The sequence below is a fragment of the Cyprinodon tularosa genome, unplaced genomic scaffold (genome assembly GCF_016077235.1).
Source record: "Cyprinodon tularosa strain WSP-4 unplaced genomic scaffold, ASM1607723v1 ctg715, whole genome shotgun sequence".
In the NCBI taxonomy this organism is placed as follows: domain Eukaryota; kingdom Metazoa; phylum Chordata; class Actinopteri; order Cyprinodontiformes; family Cyprinodontidae; genus Cyprinodon; species Cyprinodon tularosa.
In genome coordinates, this window is record NW_024039469.1 from 163740 (window position 1) to 186619 (window position 22880).

General features: G+C 38.7%; 2 protein-coding genes across 2 annotated transcripts; both read right to left on the minus strand.

Annotated features, from left to right (window-relative positions):
- Positions 1–304: 304 nt before the first annotated feature.
- On the minus strand, positions 305–12358 carry brox (BRO1 domain and CAAX motif containing). The gene is made up of 13 exons (XM_038269012.1): positions 12246–12358; positions 11649–11782; positions 8140–8246; positions 6879–6975; positions 6706–6801; positions 5195–5267; positions 4944–5049; positions 4306–4395; positions 3324–3409; positions 3143–3224; positions 2654–2804; positions 1917–2076; positions 305–1501 (listed from the first exon to the last, which is right to left on the minus strand). Exons 2-13 carry the CDS (start codon positions 11747–11749, stop codon positions 1418–1420), a joined length of 1233 nt encoding a protein of 410 aa, XP_038124940.1. The 5' UTR covers positions 11750–11782; positions 12246–12358; the 3' UTR covers positions 305–1417.
- An 803-nt stretch (positions 12359–13161) lies between these two features.
- Positions 13162–16403, minus strand: LOC119772555 (alpha-1,6-mannosyl-glycoprotein 2-beta-N-acetylglucosaminyltransferase). Its single transcript, XM_038269013.1, has 2 exons — positions 16243–16403; positions 13162–16147 (listed from the first exon to the last, which is right to left on the minus strand). Exon 2 carries the CDS (start codon positions 15908–15910, stop codon positions 14648–14650), a length of 1263 nt encoding a protein of 420 aa, XP_038124941.1. The 5' UTR covers positions 15911–16147; positions 16243–16403; the 3' UTR covers positions 13162–14647.
- Positions 16404–22880: the final 6477 nt, after the last annotated feature.

Here is a 22880-nt window from a genome sequence, read left to right on the forward strand (position 1 = left end):
CTCTTCAGGCATGCTTTTATGGTACATTTAGAAACCTAATGTGAAACAAAAACCCAACATAATCACTGATTTAAAAAAATATATATATTTAAAAAGGAAAAATTTAACTGATTCTAAAGAATTCCTGCATTTAAAGTCTTATTTATGTTACCAGCAGCATATATTAGTATTTAAATACAGAGACGTGAGGAAAATTGTATAATAAATCATTTAGTAGTAGCGCGCTTCATGCAGGAGGCAGACATGATCAGCTTTAACAGGAGACGCTGGGATTGTGTTTCTAAAAAGCTAATTGTTTTTTTTTCTAAGTGAAGGGAAACAGTAGTAGCCTCCTTTCAGTCAGCTGGCCAGCAGTGTGTATCAACAGGCGGGGGAGGGGTCATCTTTTGACAAAAAGTTCACAATTTTAAGCTCAGTTGGACAGAAAATGTCGGGGATTAACGGTTTAACGCTACCTGAATGGGTTCTTATTATTACAATCAACACAGAAGCAAAACAAACGAGGGATCCTAAACAGACACTTTGTCGGAGTTGTGTCATCACTGCAAAATGATACCAATAATAATCCAGCAATAATAATAATTTGTCCTTTAAGGAAAAGAACATGTAGAAAACAACCATTTCATGTCAAATAGAAAAAGAGATCTAATACAAACAGATTGTAAACGACTAAAAAAAAAATCCGATCAGCCACCAACACACAGTCCAGCGTCTGTCCACTGCATGTCTGGATTTCCTATTATTATAAATGATTGTTGCGGATTGGAAAGGAAACAGCCAGCTCATATAGTCTGACTGTGATCAGGTGGTGCTGAGGATTGTTTTTCTTCAGGATGAGCTACATGTGTAGTGCTTAATGTTCCATACATACGCTGTCTGCAGTGCAATAAGTGCTTTCCTTAAGATTGAAATTCTGGATTCTTTTCATTATTATACTGGTTACCGAACAGAAGGCATCAGCTTCGGTTGTGTTTCCATCTTAACGCTCAGCTGCTCTGTAGCAACCAGGACCAGGGATGTTTTTCCACTCATGTTTGGATTTTATCTGGTTTAGAGAATTAACCGCTGTGGACAGTGTGAAGTGCTGCAGTAGTTTGAAAACAACTATCTGGTTAGATTTGTTCAAATCTAAACAATAAACTATAACCCCAGTAGATAAGAAAGAATCAGATGATATGGGATGTTTTTTTTTTTAGGTGGGAGTGGATTTATGGCCTGCCTGGTTCACCACGAGTAGCAGACAGACTTTAGATTGTCATGGTAGTGGATCATCTCCAAATATAATGTACACGTTTCAGCATGTATGTAAAACACCATGGATTAACAGAGAAATAAAAGTCTCCTATGGAGGAAGATAAACAGATGCTGTCTTTATAAAGGCTGATACTTCAGCGCGGAGCTGTCAAAGAGGGAGGGTTTAGGAGACGACGCAGCCTGTGTCCTTCTGGGGCTTCAGATCAGGCTCCTTCATCGGCTTAACCTCCTCCTCCTTGGGTTTGGCCTGTGGGATCAGAAAACAGGCTCATGACACCTTTAATTCAAAATCAATTAAAAAAACTGGAAAAAAGATCTAGAAATAAGTAAAAATGTCTTAAATTAAGTACATTTACTCTTAATTTGAGTAGATAAATGAGATAATTTGACAATGGAATGAGTATTTTTACTCTTAAAATAAGATAATTAGATAATATGCACTTAAAATAAGACCATGCAATTGTGTTTTCTCATTTTAAGTGTAAATTGTCTCCATCCATTGGCAAAATGTCTCTTTTATCTCCTTAATCCAAAATAATCCAAGATAAAATGCATTTTTTACCAATGAACAGATTTCTAATCATCTTGAGATGATCAAAAACAAGCTGTTGGTCAATCAGGGCATGTTTTTTCTGTGATGTAATCCCAAAGCGACGGCGCACCTTGTCATTCTTAGCTCCCTTGGTCAGGTCGAAGGTGGCGTAGACCTCAGCAGTGCACTGCTCGCTGAGAGGCGGCAGCTCGAAGGGGACCGGCTCGGCCAGGCCGTAGCTGGCCTTCAGCTCCAGCTGGGGAGGCTCTGCGGGGATTTTATGGAAGTATCTGCAAACATCCAGAGGAGCAGTCCAAATAAACAAGGAGCAGGAGAACCTTGGATTGTAGACGCTCAATTCGCTCATGTTTTCTAAATTTTTTTCTTTCATTTTAAAGAACTTTTGAAGATATTTTCAGAGTTTTAAAGACTTAATGAACAAACAGAATATGTGAAGCTCAAAGCTAATTGGTTATATGAATGAATTTAGCCCCAAAAATTATGTAACGTTATAATTTTTCAATAGTACATTTATTATCTTTAATTCCTTTTTTTTGTAATTTTTGCAACTAAAAAAAAAAGATCCTGTTTAAGCAGATTTTATGTCAGAACAGTGAGGATTGAGTCTCTTTAATGAGATTATGGTCAAACCTGGTATTATCTGTACATGAACACTTATAGAAGAAAGGCTGGATTACAGCAATAATGAAGCAATAATCAGCAATTATAATTCATACTGTCTAGTTTGGAAAAGTTTGTTCTAGAACTGAATGCTCTTCTTTTGCTCATCTCAGAGTTTTTCCAAAAGAGAAAGAGACAGAGAAAGTGTCTGAGTCAGCATTAATAGGTGTGTGTAGAGTGTCTCACATGAAGCCGTTCTCTCTCTGGCACTTCTCCAGCGTGCTTTTAATGAGGGCGCCCAGTTTGAGGAAGAACAGCTGCTCCGACGGCTTGGCCGTGGTGCCGGGGCCTTTGGTCTGACGGTACTCTTTACAGAGCGCCTCCGCGCGGGAGTAGCCTAAAACACGGGCGGTTCTGAGTCAGTAACAAGCAAACGGAGGGAGGAGGAGGCTGCAGCTCATGTTGGGATGCATTTTTCTATAGATACACAGCTGCAGAAAACAGGAAGCTAACTCACAGGAAACACCTGCGGCGAGACGTACAGTCGTTAGTTCTGCCTCAGAAATGATAAGCGAAGGAAATGCAGCGACACATGGCTGACTGGCATTATAGAGTGAAGCCTGTCTAAGGCTAAAAACTGACGTACATTTAGAGAATATAAACTATGACAACTTCTTTGGTGAGATCCCTGCATATTTAACCAAATGAAACAAATATTACTTCTTGTGTTCGTACATTTTTCGGCCTCCTGTAGGGATCTTATAGCCTCTCCACATTTGTCGCTGGCCAGCAGAGTCTGGCCGTGGTAGCAGAACGCCTGCAATCCAAAAACAGAGGGGGAGAGACTTAAAGTTTAAAGCTGACGTTTTGTCATTTAATCCAAACTAAGCGAAGCTGCAAATGTGTGTCAGCTTACATAAGCCATGTAAAAGTACTGCTTCAGCTGCAGGTACTTCCTCCACTTGCTGCTGTATTCTGGCTCCAGGGTGTTCAGTGTGTGGTCTGCAGATACATGGATAAAAAAACTTAAATAAACAGGTTCTGTATGTAGATTTACCACCAAACCACCATGAGCTGAAAAGATCAAGAAGATTTAGCTGCGGTTTTTAGCGGAGCTCATCTGTTTCTTCTTTGCATAACGGTTCAATCTTAGTTGATTCTTCTGTAAACAGTTGTTTTTTTTCCAAATTGCTATAGATTCATAACCAGATTCCATGCTGGACTTTGACTAGACCATTCTACACACAAATTGCATCACACAGAGCACCCTCTTACTGCTCTGTGTGATGCTCCATTCACTCTGAACCACTTTCCTGGAGATAAGGCCTTCCCGCAACCTGATGCTGCCGCCACCATGTGTTACCATAGCAATGATTTTTCAGGTTTTTCTGCCCTCGTCCAAACTGATCATCACATCATTTTAATGTCTTCTTAAAGAAAACCGAACCTTTGGTAGCTTTATTACACGTTCAGGAGATTCTCCCACCTGAGCTGTGAATCCTTGCAGCTCCTCCAGAGCTAATAAAGGTCTCTGGGCTGCTTCTCTGGTTACATCTGTCCTTGTCTAGCATGTTCCTATATATAAGATGTTTATAAGATGAATCAAAACATTTTGGACACTATGACTCAACGCCAATCTCACACATTTGGACTATTTACTGTAATTTGCTGGACTGGATTTGATCTAGTAGATATTAGTCACTAAAATAAATTATGAACTTTTAACTACGCCCACCTTTGTGTTGCTTCATTCCAAGAAGTAACATTAAAGCACACTGAAGTTTGTGGTTAGGCTGACATAATGAAAAAGCATACATTCTGCAGAGCACTGCCTCTCAGGTCCTGATGCACTAAACAACCCTGTTAGAGTCTGTTTGCGCTGATATAACAACACTGACCTGCTTTCTGATAGAAGTTTGCCGTTTCAAAAGACAAAGCTGCAATCAGTGAGGCGTTGTGCTTCAGCTCGATGGCTCTGGCAATCGTCACTGGAAAGGTGAAACAGAGCAGCAGCTGTTCAGAGTTTGGATTCAAATAAAGCAGCAGAGAAAAAGTGGAACAAAACAAGAAAGGAACACTGAAAGAAACTTGATAAGACATTTTATCTGTCCTTAAAGAAATTATGTTTTACAGTTTGATTTGCTTCAGAATCAGTTTAAAGAGTTAAAGTCTAAACAGGGTTTATACAGGAATGAGTAACTCTTATTTAATGATTTTTAATACTCTTAGAAGTAATTTTTAAAGCCATCAAAATGTATTAATGACTATCATATATAACACAGCAAAATCCTGTCTCATCTTTACCGTCGACAGGCTGCAGCCATGTCCCCAATTTCCTTGTTTTCCATTTTAAATGTCATGATAATCACATTTAATGCAGTTTAATGCCAATTAAGGCATTAATTTGAAAAAATAATAATAATATAATGACTTTAATTATTGTTAATGACCTGCGGAAGCACATTGGCAGATAGAAATCTATCTGCCAATGTGAAGTCTGTATGGCACATCCATTTGTTATTTAATCTGATGGTACCTTCTTGTGCCTCAGCTTGGCACTGGATGATATACGCATCAATCACTCTGGGCTCCAAGTCTCTGCCCTTTTCAGCGGGGGTGATGAGGCGAGGAATGTGGACCTCCTGTGGAAAAGATACCAAAATATGAAAATAGAAAAGTGTTCAGGGCGTTCATCCTTTTGCTGTTTTCTAAACTAATATGTAGAAAAATTACAGCCAATGAGGATGTTTCTTAAAGATCTAACATCCAGCTGTGCCTCTGCTTCACCTTGAGAGTTTTGAATATTCCAGCAGCGACCTTCAGGCTCTTGTGAACATCCTTGGCTTCAGGCTCTGTTATGCTGTTAGGGAGGCAAAACAATCCTGTCAGTGTGAGTATTGTTTTCCCTTTCTGGGTCGTCTGGTAGCGGGTGGCCGGGTAAGGGAACCAACTGGCAACTCGAACAGTCAGACAAAACCCTGACAGCTGTTCTGTACTAATCCAAAGATGGACTCACTGGCCGCTTTATTAGCTACGCATATCCAGCTGCCTTTGAGTGGAAACACTGAATCAGCATCAACTTTGTTCTTTTCGATGGGATGAGGGCGAGTTTAGGCTTAATCTGAGCCTCAGAATAAGGCTGATAAAGTGACCTGAGAACACGATCTCTGCAGACACAACACAGAAATAGATGAAGGACGCGACGGATTCCACTGCTGTGATGCACTCACCTTCACAAGTGGACAATATAGCAGGTCCATCACTACCAACAGAGCATCTAACCTAACCTTCAAAGTCATAAATAAAAAAAAGATTTATTGTGAAATAACTGTTTGTGCTTCATTTGAGGAGGTAAGTAAAAGCAGCTCAAAAAAGGGACTATTTAGAAGATAAATATATTTCCTGTACTTGAAATAAGATAAAGACTGTTTTTATTCTTATCTTAAGCAGATCACTTTATTCATGTGCTCAAATGAAGGGAAAATGACACATTTCAAGAACTTTCTACTTCCTTTAAGTTTGCTCTTTGCAGTGTATCTTAGTGCTGTTGCGAAACATATTGTGCTCATTTGATTCCAGCAGATTAACGCTCCGTGACACAAAGCTCAAATCCTCCTCAGCTGGTTTCTAGATTTGACTGTTCCATAAATGTCTTTAAGAAGATGACTGAGGATGTTCTGGATAAATGGTAGCCCAACACACTGCTACACTGTAAAACCTGAAATATATGTCAAATGTTGTTAAATTAGTGTATCATCCCTTAATATGAGCGGGTAAAACAATTTGGTGATGGAATAATTTACTCACTTTAAGAAATGGAAATGTCATGAGAGCCATACAAAACGAAATTTCATTTTGTTTACACTCTGTGTATACAAAATTACAAAGTTTGTCTAAGTCTAAAATAAGATCATTTATGATTATATGAGAAAAATATCTCCTTTAAAAGCATAATATTCAATTATTTTACATCAGGTATACACATACTCATTTAATTTGTAGATCAACCTATTTACCTGCTCAAATTAAGGCCAAATACACTAATTTTAGGAATTTTTCTTCTTATTTTTGGATCCGTTTTTGCAGCGTTAGCTAGATGTACTGAATGAAGAGGTCCGTCTGTTGGATTAAAATATGGATTTAATTTTCAGAGCTTCACGTTATTTTACTGTCACTTCGGCCATTTGATCTAAATCTGAATAAAACATCTAGAAAGATGTGTGAATTTGTGAAAAAGTGTCACATTTTGTTTTTAAATGAAGGGATGTTTGAACTGATATGGGAACAAGAAGACTCACTTTTCCTTCCCGGTGAGTCTTGAGGCGAACTTGGTGTACCAGATGGCTACGTTGAAGGCCATAGATGCCAGTTCAAAGACAGCGTCCTGCTGAGCACTGAGAGCCGACCAAAGACAGGAGAGGAGTTTAGAAGAATCTACAGTCAGAGCTTTTACTCTCAGACTGTTTCATACCTTGCCATGTTTCCTTGTAAGGTGTCGGTCCACTTGAAGTTCTGGATGAACCTCATCTTGTTCTCCTGTGTGGTTCCATCCAGGGACGTGATGAAGCCTGATGGGTAATGGGACAAAAGCCAGAAATTAAAAACATTGATGTACTTTGGTGATTGCAGGTCAACAAATGAATGATACTCAAACTTTTTCTCCATTTACACCATTGCGGTTTGGTTGCTTGGTAACCGACTCTACATCAGCTTTTTAACAAATTGGACTAAATCATTTGTTTTAATGCAGTGTAAGAAAACATGGTTAAAGTCTCAAATAAAGATGAACTATATGCAGGTTTCTTATTCTCCTCTGGTTTCATTACGGGTATAAAAGTGGACTAAACCTCCCTGGGATCAGAACTATATAAATCAAAATGAGATTTTTACACAAGTTAGTTAAAGTTAAAAGTTAAAACGGATTTTACTTTTTGACATTCCCCCAGAAAATGATGAAAAACTAAACTACAATTATGTTGGTGAAGATTCTCAGTCATTCAGATCATAGTCATTTTTAAAAAGTACAAAAAAACAATCCACTGGAATTCGTTACAAAGTTTGAAGATGTTTCGCTTCCCATCCAGGAAGCTTTTTAATTCAAAATGTCAGAAATAGCGTTGAGTTTGAAGTTTTATACAGTAGCCCAACAAAGCCTTGTGTTTGTTTTGAAAACATGCTAACACAGACAATGGGGTCCAATCATTTGGAATGGGGGTTGTTTGGATTCTTTTGTGCTTGCAATGCCCCATACCAGTCTAGTGTCTAAAAAGGGGAGTCGTTAAAGGGGATTGTTGGCCTGGCTGAATAGGCGAGGCCCTCTGTTCTCCTGTACAGGGGCTGCAAAGATAAAAGGGAAGGAATCAACTCAATTGCTGCATTGTAGGTTTTTGAAAGCTGAAACCTGAGTCCACCCCGTCTGTTTAAGGTTGGCTTTTCTTTCTTAACATAGACGGCTTCCTTCACGCCCCTCTCAAACCACCTATCTTCTTTCTCCAAAATGTGAACATTCTGGTCCTCAAAAGAATGTCCAAAACAAAACAAGGCTTTGTTGAGCTACTGTATAAAACCTGGAACTCAATGCTTTCTTGAGATTTTGAATAGAAAAAGCTTCCTGGATGGGAAGCAAAATGTCTTCAAACTTTGTAACAAAGTCTAGTGGATGTTTTACGAGTAAAACAAACCAATGTTAAATAACTTCGCGTCTAAAGAAAACTTGACATTAGTGGACTCGCCTTGCAGCAGAGAGAAGTATGCATCCGAGGCGTTCTTCATGGTCTCTGGGGTGCAGGTGGAATCAGTGAACATCTCCAGCAGCCTCGCTCTGGTGGTCCTCAGGTCACTAAACAGGCCACACAGACGGACATCAGGTTAGACTCTTCTGCCTGATGCAAAAACAGCATGAGAGTAGATCACCAAGACCCACAGATTGATCATTCATTGCTAAAAGAGTCTCCTGTTTGTGTCATCCATGCAGTTCTACAGCATTAGTCATGCTGTACATGCTGCACCCAGATCCACGATGGGAAGATAACTAGAACTAAAAATAGCAGCTGGACTGCATGACAACATTACTACGTTTAAAAAAATAAAAATGTATATTTGATCTACTAACTTGTATTTAAAACAGCCATTACTGGATACTTTTCAAGAACTAGAAGATTTTTAAAAACCCAAAGCTATGTAACAATGACATAGCCTCTGTCCCTCCCCGTTCAGGACCTAGTAACTAGTAACTAGTTACTTTTATTGTGGAGTATCTCAGTTAGTAACTCAATTACATTTTTTGGGAGAAGTAACAAGTAACTAAATGCAAACCTACTTGGCAAAAAAATCTGATTCCAAACATGGTAGTCGACTTCTAGCCATCCAAACTGCTAGTGCTCAGCAACAGGTGGAGGAAGGGCCTGTATTTTATTTATTCTATGCTCCCCAGTCTCCAGATGGAGAAAACTCCAGTTGCTAATCCTTATTCTGATATAACTTTAAAGGGGTTTAAACTATAAGAATAGTAATATTTAGGACTTTGCCGGGATTTTACCTTTTTATAAATATGAAATACCATCAATCGGCTCACACCTGGGCTGCAACAACACTTGTTTTCATCTGATTATTTGCCTGTTGATGAATGATATGATTATTGCTTTTACCTAAATTTCCCCTTAAGTTACCGGATGCAGACTGATTGAGTTTTTGTGTTTATTTAAATACCCTTTAGGTAAAAGCAAATTAAATAAATCAAATCTCAACAGTGACAGATTGCCTCAAGAGTTGACTATAGGGACATTGAGTAGGTCTTCCTTATTTTAGGGATTGCTTATGTGAATATAGGTGTTTATCCATAGAGGTGAGTCTGATGAACAGAATCAGATGAACATCTGATGAGGTCGGTGCAACGAAAAACCAGCAGAAGCTACAGACTGAAACCAAGCTGTGCTTCATTTGACTTTACTGTACGCTGCATTAGTTTCATACTTTGAGCTGCACCTGCTGGGAGCCTTTATGTCGTTCCTGAAATGAGCCGTGTCTGCTTACAGGATTGGTACAGTTTAAGCCTGGAGGTATAGATCTGATCTGAACCCTCCCACATGCGCTCTAAATGGCTAAACTGCCTGCCATGGTGTAGATCAGCCCCATTGTGTCCACAGTGTTCAGACTGATAAACAGGTGTGATCACTGAGCTTGTCTGCCTTTCAACATCTTATCGCTCATCTCACAACTTGATACCATCTGCAACATTTTGATTTATATTGTCTGCTGTTAAAAATCAATGCATCCATAAACTTTAACATTATGACAGCCTGCATAATAAAGGAGGCAGCAAAGCAGCCTCTCATGATCCTGTTGGCGAGTTTCTGACATTCAGGATAGTTTAAAAAAGGTGCTTTGGATACAACTGATAGGAATTTGTAATAAAGACAAAGTTTTAGCATTAATATGCGCTGTAACATTTGTCCGATGTGGGGATCTACTGCGGTGAGAGTTCACCTAACACAGGGGTCAGCAACCCGCAGCTCAAGAGCTGCATGAAGCTCTTTAGCCTCCCCCTTGCAGCTCCCTGGAGCTTTTTCAAAAATGTATGAAAATAGATTTTTTTTTTGTTTTAATATGGTGTGCAGGAGGTCAAACTAAAATTAATTATGTTTTCCAATGCTGTAAACATTTATATAATAAATATATTTAAACAATAATTTGCAACCAGCGAGGCTCTGTGATAGGCAAATAAAGCAGCAAGTGTGTCTCGGACCATGGACTATTTTCAAAGGGAAAAAGGAAGATAGCTGATGAGAAAAGAGGATTAAAAGAATGGACCAAATCATTTGCTTTCATTATAAATGCGAAAGGATTGCCTGCATTTTTTGCTTTGTAATGAGAGGTTGTCAATAAAATAAAATAAAAGGTTTGGAAAAGAATTTCCAGAAAAGGCTAAATATTTAGCCGACCACCAAGCTGGGAGGGAGAGAAAAAGTGTGATTGCAGAACTTCTGGATAAATTAGAGGAGAGCAACGATAGATTTAATAGGTGGATTGCATCTCCAAACTCCACTACTGCTGCTGGTTTGGCTGCAAGGAGGGAAAACCGTCCACAGATCAAACAAGTAACGCTCTGATACAGCTACTTTCTTCCATTTTTCCCCAAATTGTAAAAATCTAAATCACACCAAGGAACGCTGGTGATGGAGGATGCAGGGATAGAGAGCTCTGCTCTGATGAATGTCAGTTCCTGATGGTTCCTCATGACTCAATCAACTCCTCCCAACAGAAACACGTCCACCATATCCTGTTTCTATAATTTCATCAATGCAACAAAACATAAACCGTGGGATGGGAGCGTTCACTGCTCCTCCCTCACCTCATGCTGCTATGTGACATTTGCTCCAGGATAAGCATTTAATCATGAATGCTTATTCTATATTTATGCCCACATAGTACTTTTCTATACAGTCTGTGTTGACATACGAGGCATATATAAGACTTTTACATTTTTGCGGCTCCAGACAGATTTATTTTTTGTTTTTTTTGGTCCAATATGGCTCTTTGAGCAGGATGAATATACTTACACCAGGCAAAATGCAAACTCATGGAAATCTGAACAGACAAGCAGACAATTGTTGCCTCCTAAACAGCCTTTTGCAATTTTAATACAGTGGAGACGACACACCCACAGCAAAACATCCCTGTGATCCATTTAAACACCTACAATGTTCACGGTGCTACTGCATGGGGGTCGCAAAAGTTTTGGTTAATTAGACTTTTTTTTTATATTCCCCCTGCAATTTTTTCCACTAATTAAAATATCTTTAAATCCACATTAACATGAATTCAACACACTGTAATAAACAGATAAATGGAGGCAGAAGATGCCTTTCAGTCATTAATGCACACATTCAGTGACACACAGGAGCTCTTTCAAGCTGGGCGCCATTTCAGTCACAACACCTGTCCCATCAACCAGGAAAGAAATTACTTTTGTTACATGACTCCATCTGTAATAGAGTGACTATAGGACCAGTTTGATAGAACACTATTTCATATAATAATTAGGGGGTCCCCGCTCCATCTCGTCATCAGTATGGGGGTCCTTAGCCTGGAAAACATTGAAGGTGATCTAAGGTGCACACTGAATGTTTAAAGGATGCAGACACCCTATATCCTATATCAAAATCTCTCAGGAAAACCAGTATTAGCCAGATGATCATGTTTGGAGACAGCAGTGCTCTGCATCGAGTGTTGATCATCATACTTGCAGATCTTGTTGGCCGCTGGGCTTCCTGCCACACCGTAGAAGTTAAAGGACACCGGCGCCGTTGCCTTCAGGGGGTTTCTGTGAAACCAGTGGGCCATTCTGGGGACAGGATCACACCTACAGAGGGAAGGCTGTAACACAGGGACAGCTGGTTAATCACACAGACACCTTAACGATGTAGCTTAGCCGACTAGCTGGTGGGTGTTTCAAAAAAGATAACTTTTTTCTTAAAGGCGGAACGTTTGTTTCGGGAGTGTGAAGGATTCCTACGTCACATTTACGGGGCGCCGCGGGTTACATACCGAGTTAGCTTTCTAATAACAGCTACTAATCATCTACAAACATACTTTAGGTCCGTAAAAGGCAAATTTGATTATCTCAGGGACGGATTGTGTCTGATCCTGAGGTTTCCCCGATCATTTAAAGACCAAATTCAATGACGTCAGCCACAGAGCTCAACCTAAGCTAACTGCTAACAATGGCTAAATCTACAACCACAACAGGACTAGTTTAATACGGTGAATACGGATTATTCAGACGCTTTTATAAGTATTGCTGGATTAGTTTAAAGGTATTTAAACTTTCGCAGATTACCTGTCAATGCGCCGCCGCAGATTAACGCTTTGGTTGTCTGGAAAGTCTGTCACTGACAACTCACTCACTTCCGGAAATAAACACCGAGCGGAGCCTGACCAATGGGAAGCGAGGATTTTATCACGTGACGTACTGGGAGAAGAAAGTATTGTAGGGAGATTTAATCCATTTATGGGGGTTCATACGAGCTTTACACCTGTCTAACACAATACATTTGTTTGTTTTCGTTATTTTGTATCATTAATGGTTTGTTATACTTCTGTCACCTGAACATAAAATGTATTTAAAGATAGCTTCCTATCATCTTCTACTCGTATTAAAAGATTAGATTAAAGACTGACTAAATTATTAACTGATTGAAAAAAGTGTTATCTATAAACAAAAGTCTAACTCTTTATGTCTGAACTACATGATCCTTCAATAATCTCACAAGTGCTGCATGTTTGTTATTTTAGCTTGTTACTGGCAGAAGTTACAGTTAAAACATCTTTGTAAATCATTTACTAGTTTTTAGGAACTGCTAATGCCATGCTTATTACAGTGCAGTAAACATTGTATACACCTACATACACATATCATACCGTATCATTTGGTTTTATTCTTATGTCAAACATCCTTTACACTGAGATATTAAAACTCATTGTTTTTACCTATTTTTTTTTATTTCATTATTGCTTGATATTATGTCACAATTCCCAACTGCATGCATGGAATCAGGTTATTGATGAAGTTCCCATGTTTCATCCCCACAAACGTACATACAAAACAACACTATTTGATCACAATCAAGGATCTATAATAATTAATTTCTTTGACTAAAGAAATATTGTTTCTTTTTTTTCTACCTATTTAATTCCTGTAATCCTGTAATCTTTTCATGGTTTTTAACTGGTTTGATAATAAATATACCATGTAATACCAGTTTAACAGTCTTTTTTATTTCAGTTGTTGATGAAACAGTGAAACAGTTTAGCAAGTACTTTCCCCATCTGGCAAACGGAAAATAACAAACAGTTACTTCAAGTGATGATCAGAACAATTCAAGACAGAGAACCAAAAAAAAAAAAAAATTATTGATTTCTTTCTCAAATATAAAGGAATCGTTGAAGAGTGTACACAGAAATGTTCAACAGGCAGCAGACTTTTTTTCAAACATCATTTGTACACTGGATTGTCATTGCTTTTTTTTTCTTAAGATGTTATCAGTTTTCTTTGTCAGCCGAAATACAAGCCAATAATCATTTAGCAATAAAATTTACAACAAATGTTTCAAAATCTATGCAAGGCACCTTGAGGCACACCAAAATCAGGTTTAATCAGGCATTAAGAAAGAAACCCCAAATCATTTTAAGTAGAGCTGAAGTTTTGATTTGATTAATAAAGCCGCAAAAAACAGAAAATATCCCAACATAAAAAAATGGGCCCCAAAATTGAGATTAGGATGTAAGTACTAATTTATCTAATATCAGTGCATTGAAAGGCTTTTCAGAATAAGGCATTTTTGGTCAGATTTAAGGCACACAACAACAAAACAAAAAAAAAATACGTACAATAACTAAACTGAAGGGAATTTGTAGTTTTCTTACATAAAATCTTCATATTTTTCATCTTATTCTCGAATCGACACAGTGTAAAAAAAAAAAAAAAAGACAAAAAAACCCCCCATAAATTTAAACATAAAAGGTGCAAATATAGGAAAGCAGCATCACAGGGGATCCTGATGTTTGCAGAACCAAAACATTGGTTCCAAAAGGTCACTTTTTTGGCCTTAAGTAAATAAAAGCTGTTTTCTTTTTCTAAAGTTTCTGTGATCAATACAGAGGGAGGAAGAAAAACACCCTAATGGTCCAGCATAGAAATAAATTTCACATTATCTGATGAACATTTCATTTAATGAACAAATTAAGGAACTGAAACAAGACCAAAATATTTAAAGAAGGTGGATATATATATATATATTTTTTTTTTACGTTTGCCATTATGCTTTCGTACCATCACCACATGGAAACATCTTTCAGAAAATCTTTGAGCAACTTCCAGAAAACAACTATAAACAAGCAGGATTTTCTCTTGCATCTCTAGAATTAACAGCATAGAAAGGGCTGTCAGGATTCGACATCAAATGCTGCTCTCATGTCGAATCCCATCTAATGCTTTGGCGTGGTAGAAACAGACGGAAAAGCAAAGGAGGAGTCTGCAGTCACAATGTAAAGGCTTTGGCACTGGATAAAAAAGTTAAAAGTTCACATGTAAATCATCATGCAAACATCCACTTTTTCCCAAAATTATTTGGTTACGACCTTGTCGGCCGAGAGAAATAAACCCACCAAAAAAAAAAAAAAATACTCTTGGAAGATTCTTAAAGATGGCACATTTGTAAACCATCAATGAAAAGTCGGAGCTCACAGGCGTTTGGAATAGTTATTGCATAGAACGTGGTCTCGAACATCTCCCCATCCTCCGTTCTTCATGTGGGCCTTGTGCTCCACTGGCTCCTGCCTACTGAGGACCAGACGTGGAGGAAAGAGGCTGTCCTTCGCCGTCTGAAGGCCCGCCTCTACTTTTTGTAAGGCCATTTCTGGTCTGCAGTTGTCCTTCTGGTGTAGACCGCAGTCCCCCGTGTGCAGAACCCTGGAGGCCTGCGCAGACACCACTTTCAGGGGATTAGAGATGCATGCTCCAGAGAGGTGCTGGAGGGTCCAGTCCCAGTTGTAATCATCGTAGGTGCAGAATTCGTTGCTGCACCCCATCAGCTTGTAGTACACCTCTCTAGAGATGGCCATGCCTATGTTGTGTTTGGTGGACAGCCATCCAGAGGTCAACACCTTATCGGACATGCTGCTAAAATCTGTCACGCCGTTGTGGTTTCCCAAAGCGAACAGGTCACAGTCTTGGCAGCTGGTCTTCCTAAACCCCATCATTAACTTGTAGAAGTGGAAAAAGTCTGGTAAAATGTAGTTGTCCTCCTCGAGGAAGACGGCGAAGCCGCTGTAGCCCTGCATGGCATGCACTCGCTCCCAGACGAAGTGCAGCTTCCACCACCAGTGGTGCTTGGTCTGAGTGATGAAGGCCTCCCTGTAGTGTCCGTACGAGTCGGGGTGGTCCGCGTTGAGGCATCCTGTTTTACGAGCCTCTTCCTTGGATATGTCTCGGGGGCAGTCTCGTGGGTCCTGCCCAGGAAACTCATTGGGATACAGCTGAGTGCTGAAGGGGAAATAAATCTGCAGTACCTTGCAGAAAGTTATCCCTCGCACAATTGTGTTGATTTCCTGTGAGACATAGTCGTGGCTGAAGATAAGCAGAAAACTGTGCACCTCAGCAGCCCTCTCCAGTGACCTGATGAGAAGCCGGAGGTATTCAGGCCTGTTGTGAACCTGCACAACCAGAATCAGGCGGGGCTCCCCAGGAAACCTGTCTGCATTGTGGACACACTGTTTGTAATTGGCACTGTAAATGGACTGAGTCAATTCAGTCAGAGACACAAAGCTCAATATCTCACAAGAGTTTGTTCCCTGATTTCCATTGCTGGAGACCACCCTGGAGCTGGCTGCTCCGGGGTCATTTTCAGACTCTATCAGCACACGTGTTGAAAACAAGAGAGTCACAAGAACAAAAATAACTCCCAGCAGCAGGAGCACATTCCGTCTGACCAGCCGGAGCCTCATCTTTCCCTTCCTTAAAGGTAAACTTTGGACTTTAGCAGATATGGCTTTGATTCACCTCCTCGCGCGCGCCTGCATCGTTAAAAGCCCGTCCTCGCGCGGCTCTTCTTCAAACAGAAACGCCGCGTGACGTTCCCTTGAAGACACGAGCGGCAGCCGTGTTCTCACGGCTGCTTTAACCGACCGTCTCCCCGCTGGGAAGCAGGAACATTTTCCCAAACAGCCGCGGACTGGAAGAACCTGCGGAGGGAAAGGAAAGTTTAGTCCAACCAGACTCCATTAAAGTCTAAAGTTTGAAATGAGAACAAAAAAGGAGAGAGAAGAAGCAGACTTACCCGAGCTACGGGTGAAGTGTCAACACGTTCATACCAGGAAGAGAATGACAGAGCGGCGATAGAAGTTATTGACTGCTGACGTGTACAATCCAGCCAACGAGGAGAGCGCGCGCTGCTCCTCAGCACCGCTTTGTCCTGCCCACAGTCATGTAACACGAGAAGGAAATGTAAACTAGGACGAGTGGGACATCTGAAAAATCTGCCTTACCTTTCATAATTGTCTCTGCTTCAGGGGCGTAGCTAGATAGGGGGCTATGGCCACCCTTAGCCACCCCTACCATTTATTTCCCTCTAATAAAGATAGTGGCAACAGTAATACTCTCAAATGGAATATTCAAAACATTTAAATTTTTCTATATTAACAATTACTTGACGACAAAAACACTGTTGTTAATTGTGCACATCATTATACTAACATTAAACATAAGTACAGAATTCAAGCAGAAATAAATTTTGTGTTTTATGGGTTAAAGAGAAAATAATGTGTCTGCAAAATATTTAGGAGTCTTCAGTGAAATCATACATAAATATCTACTTTAATAAAAACTTATTAAATAATAATTTTGTGTAGATATTAGTGCTTGTAAATATCAATGTTATGAAGAATAATTACTGATAAAAGTAGGTAAGTAAGGACAATGGAGAAGATGTTCGACCAAAACTCCAACCTGAAAGAATTTTATCCACCGTACCTTTTATCTAGAAAGCACGGATGTTTGTATATATTTGCTTATTTGTTAGCAAAGGCTGTGGGAAAGTATAGTTTTTCTATATTTAGAAAATATGGATATTTTGCTTGTTCATTTCCTGTTGGAACAGTGTAGATTGACCGTGAGGTTCTGGTGCCTACTTTCGGCCACCCCTCAGTGTACACTAGGGGTGGGTATTGCCAAAGAAGTCACGATTCGATTCGAATCACGATTCACAGGCCACGATGCGATTCTATCACGATGCATCACGATACTTGAATTATTGCGATGCATTGCAATATTTTCTCCTCCATGTTTTGTTTATGAATGACTCGGCACAGTATCCCACGGCCGGAAATGCTTGTGACACAAGGCAGCGTGCGTCAACACATTTGCAGCGACATCTACTGGACTGGAAGTGGTATTGCACTTGTTTTTGGCTGATGTTCGCCAACCATTCATGCAATTTTATTTATTCATTTTTTTAAATTAATAATCGATTCTTGGCATCAAGAATCGATGCAGTAGATCACGAAAATTAGAATCACGATGCATCATCATCACGATTATTTTGCACACCCCTAGTGTTCACTGGTTATTGGCTCCCTTAAAAAAAATGTCTAGCTACGCCTCTGTTCTGATTTAGGCCTAAACAGGGTTTCTATGCAAACTGGGAAAAGTTTATTATAGGTCTGCATAGGTAGAAAAAACAAAAAACAAAACATTGAATAATATTTGATTTATCAGAATTTATTATTACTTCTTGCATCTGCAGGTTTCCTTTTTAAATTTATTTTTTGTCCTGCCTTATTTTCTGTACGGGTTGGGGGCACCGTGATTTCATGGAGGCACGGAAAAGCATGAAGTAAAAAAACAGGGCAAAGGATTCAAATATATTAAGATAGCTGCATGAAGTGAGTATCGTTAAAATCAAAATAAAAACCCCTAAGCATATAAAAGTAACTAAAAAATTGTAGCTATATAAATATCTAAAAGATCAAGTAAAGCTATTATTTGGAATATTAGGTCAATATACATTCATAATTTAGGAATTTTACATATTTTTAACTTGATTTAAGTTAAAATTTCAGTTTTCTATCAAATAAGAATTAGAACTAAAAAAAAAACTGATAAAATTAATCTGTAATATTTTTTTTATTTTGAAAGAAAGAAGAAGAAGAAAACTTGGATCCTTTCTCAATACCACCTTATTGTTTTTAAATGATTAGAAAAGCTGAATTTTTTTAAGAAAAAAATTTAAATAGATCCAAAAGACCTATCAATAACCATGTCTGTTCCTGCGCATATCATCATTAGAATTTCTTTTAGTATTATGTCTTCAATACAGGGGCCAGGATATGATCTACAGGGGCACTAGCCCCCGTTGGCCCCTGTCTAGAACCGCCCCTGTCTTTATTAAAACTCTAATGTTTCATTGTTTATCAGCGTTAGGCAAGGCAAGTTTATTTGTATAGGAAAAATTCAGTACAAAGACAATTAAAAGTGCTTTACAAACATTAAAAATAACAAAAGAAATAAATAAAAGCAAATAGAGATAAAAACATGATAAAAACACCTAGTAAAATACAGGACAGTTGGACCACAAACTGAAACTAATGATACCTCAGTTAACGAATAAACATGAGCCAACCTTTCTGCCCCTGACTCTATTTGTACGGGTCTGGCGTGTTTAGCAAATAACAAAAGCGTGCATGTCACCATGCCTGAAACAATAGGTTGAAAAACCTGAAACTGCTAGGAGGAGACGACAATAGAGGATGGAACCGGAGAGGCTGGGACTTTTTTCTGATACTGGGACACTATCAGACACCCTGGTACAGGGCGTTAATTAACACAGAGCTGTATTGGTAATAACAGAAAATTCTTTCAAAAAAGAAGGATGCCAGCCTTCTGTTATGGCTCTTTTGTATAAATAAGGATATTCAAATATGCCCTGCGAGGTATTGTCACCCAGCGCCCTACATTTGCATTATCTTTGGTGTGTAAAGACTTTCAGTTCAGCCTTTTCCTGTTGGTGTGAAGCACATTTGCTCAAGTACTGAGAAACTCTATGGATACTTTGATGCACCTTTTTAGGCCACTTAGGCACAAGAATAAAATACATTTCTTTTATTTTTGGTAAAATGTATGCTTTTAAACATTATAATACAAGTAAAATACAACACATTCTTTAAATACTATTATACAAAAGAAAAAAAAATGTATACATGTTTTCTTAAAGTAAAATATTTAAGCAAAAAAGTCTATGCTTAAGCCTGTATCGCCTACCCTAATAAATTGTTTCTTATTCTAAAAAATTATATTCACACACAGCAAAGATACTAATTTTACTGTATTTTTCCCTAGATGAGTTTTAAAAACATTTCTTCAAGAATGAAATGCAAGTAAAGCTCTTGAGATTCTGACTGTCCCACAAGTTCACACCTTTAACAGAACCACAGTTAAAACGGTTGTTCAATAACATGTATTAGAGAAAACATGTAAAATTACATACAAATTACAACAGTTATAATAAAGCCATTATAAAAAAAACCATAGCAATTAAATTTTAAATAAATACATAAATTACTTTTACAAACAATGATTTCATGCCCGATTTTAAAATCTAACATTCTTTGCAAATCTCAGGTTTTCCAGGAGTTTATTCCAGATATTAAGGAAACTAACTGCTGCCTTCCCCTGTCCACTTCAGCTCCTCTGAACTCTCAGTAAACAGGTTTCTGAGGCTCTTGAGGGATCTTTATGATGCATACCCTAAAAAAACTCTACATATCAAGAGCTAAAACCAGAAGTGAGGGCTGTGATTTGAGAAATTCAATTTTGTCACAACTCTGAAAGAAGCATTTTGGATGAGCTGAAGCCATCTGGCTAGATTATCTAAAAGAAAACAAGTTTAAATACATCTATCTTCAGTTTTTGGTCAGACTTAAATTAACTCAAATGAAAGAATCTACCTTCCTTATCATTCTGTCCCTCCTTTTAGGAGCTGCTTTAGATAACAACCTTATAGCACGCACTGCAGGCCATTTATTAATGACCTAATGATTGTGTTTTGTTTAGGGCTGCCACAACGAATCGATAAAATCGATAAAAATCGACTTTTAAAAGCGTTGGCAACGAATTTAATCATCGATTAGTTGTGTCGCGCGATTAATGCGTCATCCACCGCCGTCATACCGGGGAAGAAAAAAAAAATATGGCGGAGCGAGTCAGCGCCGCAGTTGCAGTGTTGCCAACTCAGCGACTTTTCAGACCCCTCCGGCGACTATTTTTTTTAAAAGCGACTAGCGACAAATCTGGCGACTTTTTACGGTGTCACTGGCGGCTTTTGGAGACTCTTACGTGAAAGCATGTATCGTTCCTACTCTTGTCCTCAAGCGGCAGCTGCTGCCGTGGGGCGCCTCCCCCATCCCAACGCCTTTCTCCCTCTCCCACAGGAATCCCTCTCAGCGCTGCAGTCAGAGCCGCAGGATTTTAGTGAGGAGTTTACCCTCAGCGTCCAGACTGCAAATGAAGCGCGCATGCCCCGGGATTGACGGCGCAAATTGATCACAATAATTAAAATAGCCTGCGCTTTGTAAAGTGAAAAAACTCGTAACATGCAACTTTTGTAAAAAACAAATGAACATGGCACGGAAGCACCACTGTTATGACGCAGCACCTGAAAAGAAAACACGTTGGAGCCTTCAATGGCAGTGAAGATAGCTGATCAGCAGGATGAGTAACCATGTTTGTTTCATTTTAAAGTGGGGAAACGTAAGTTAGTTTCTTTGGTAGCTCATCTGATGCTTTCCTTACCTTGTTAGTAGGTTACAGACAGTGATAAGGTTGGCTACTTATTTTACTTTTAATTTCATTTGAATTAGCTTAAGCAGCGTTTATATTTTCTTTATAAATAAATTAGTTTGCAAATTATGAGGGCAAGGCTTTTAAAGTTTAAATCTTCTGGCAAAGATAAAGTAAAGAAGATCCTGCAATTTATGGAAGTAAAGCAGAATAAAATCCAGCAAGATCAGTAATATGTCAATTAATTATCTGCCACATTCCCATGTAAATATCTGTCTTTGGAGGATGTGTTTTTTAGCACCCCTAGTTCTCTCATTTTTATTCCAAATACAATTTATAATTTGAATCACAGGGCTATTTTTATCTCTATGGTTCAGTATTTTCTCAAGTAGCAACTTTAACTGCTATACTTTCCTGTCTTAAAAGGCAGAACTCTTCTAGTCTAAAAAAAACTCATTTGTTGAAATGGGGGGGGACCTATTGTTTGAACCCCTTAGGGGCTTTTAAAAACAAAAATGTCTCTTTTTGCGCTTTATGAAACAAAGTACCCTATATTTTGTGGATGTACAGCTACATTTCTCATGTAGGTTTGCGTAGTTTTAAAACAAACATTTATTTTTCATATTGCACCAGTACAGTTAATGAGAAACCTGTACTTGTGTGCTTGTTTGTTCTGTCTAAAATGTTTATTTTGGAATAAAGAGGTTAATATAAAAAAAAATATTTTGTGTCCGATTCATCAATTAATCGAAAAAATAATCGGCCGATTCATCGATTTTCAAAATAATCGTTAGTTGCAGCCCTAGTTTTGTTGTACAATCCTGCTGCAGCAACAAGTCCAGCAATCCAGCAATCTGGTATCTTCCTCTCTGCAGTAAACCTGTCTTGTTGGTGTAACATACTTTTTGAAAGCACTGAGTTCAGCTTCCTTTGCAGTGAGCAAAGACATGTTTAGACATGTTTAATTGGCATAAGAGTAGAAAGAATATTATGATGTGTCATAAATGCAGCTATGGGAGAAGATATGAAATAAAATTATCCCAAGGGCTGAGCCTTGAGGAACACCATAGATTAAGGTTAAAAAGTCAAAAACTTTTGACATTATGATAAATGGTGATAGGAAGAGGGATATGGGACAGCACTCCCCTCCTTGGACATCTTGTGCAAAACATTAGCTATTGTCACTCATGTGCAATATTCTTCTCTTTCACTGTGCAATAACTCATGCAAACTACTGTGTATTCTGTATAAATTATACTTATTAATATTGTAGCGACTATCGGTCACCTTTTAATCGCTTCTGGGTGTGGAGAATCCTGGTATTAACAAGGTTACAAGATGATGTCCAAAAGCGGGAGATGAGTTATGGGCGTTCCCATTTATTGAGGTCGGTTTGTAAATGAAACTGTCAGAATGGCGGTCTTTTACAGCAGGTAAGATGGACATGTAATTAAGGAGAGTTTATATATGACAGAGCTTTACCATAGGAGGCAGGCTATTGTGTGCCAAAGAAAGCAGTAAAAACCGCATGACCTCCCATCACCCAAACCTTTTCTGCCCTCTCACCTTTATAGTTTTCCCCTCCACACTGCAACCAGTGGTAAAGCAAAATAGGTCAGTGCCTACAAACCGACTACTGTGTGGTCTTTCCTTTGCTCTCTATGGTGCAGATATTTTTATATCTAAAAGAAACGTATTTCAGGACATTGCAACTTTTATATGCTTTTTTTTTTACTACAGGATATACACTCTTTTTATATTGTCTGTTGTATTTTTATCTTTCATGGCATCATGCTTTAACTCTTCGTACTCTATATAAGCTACTGGAAGAATTTCCCTGAAGGAGTAATAAAGTAAAGTATAAGTCTAACTCTATCTGTATCATAAGTTACAAATTCATGGAACCGTGGTACAGACCTATTTTTTCAGGAATAGAGGATTTAAAATAACGTATTTTATGGTTGAAAACTGTCTGGATTCACTGGAGTTTCTGGAGAATTCATTGTTTACTGCCTGAACTACCGTCTGGATTTTATCAGTGAAAAGATCGGAAGAGGTTTTGCAAGACTTTCAGCAGCAGGAAGTTGGGTCCAATTCTTTAGAAATCTGAATCTTTAGAAATCTCAGATAACCTTTTTATAA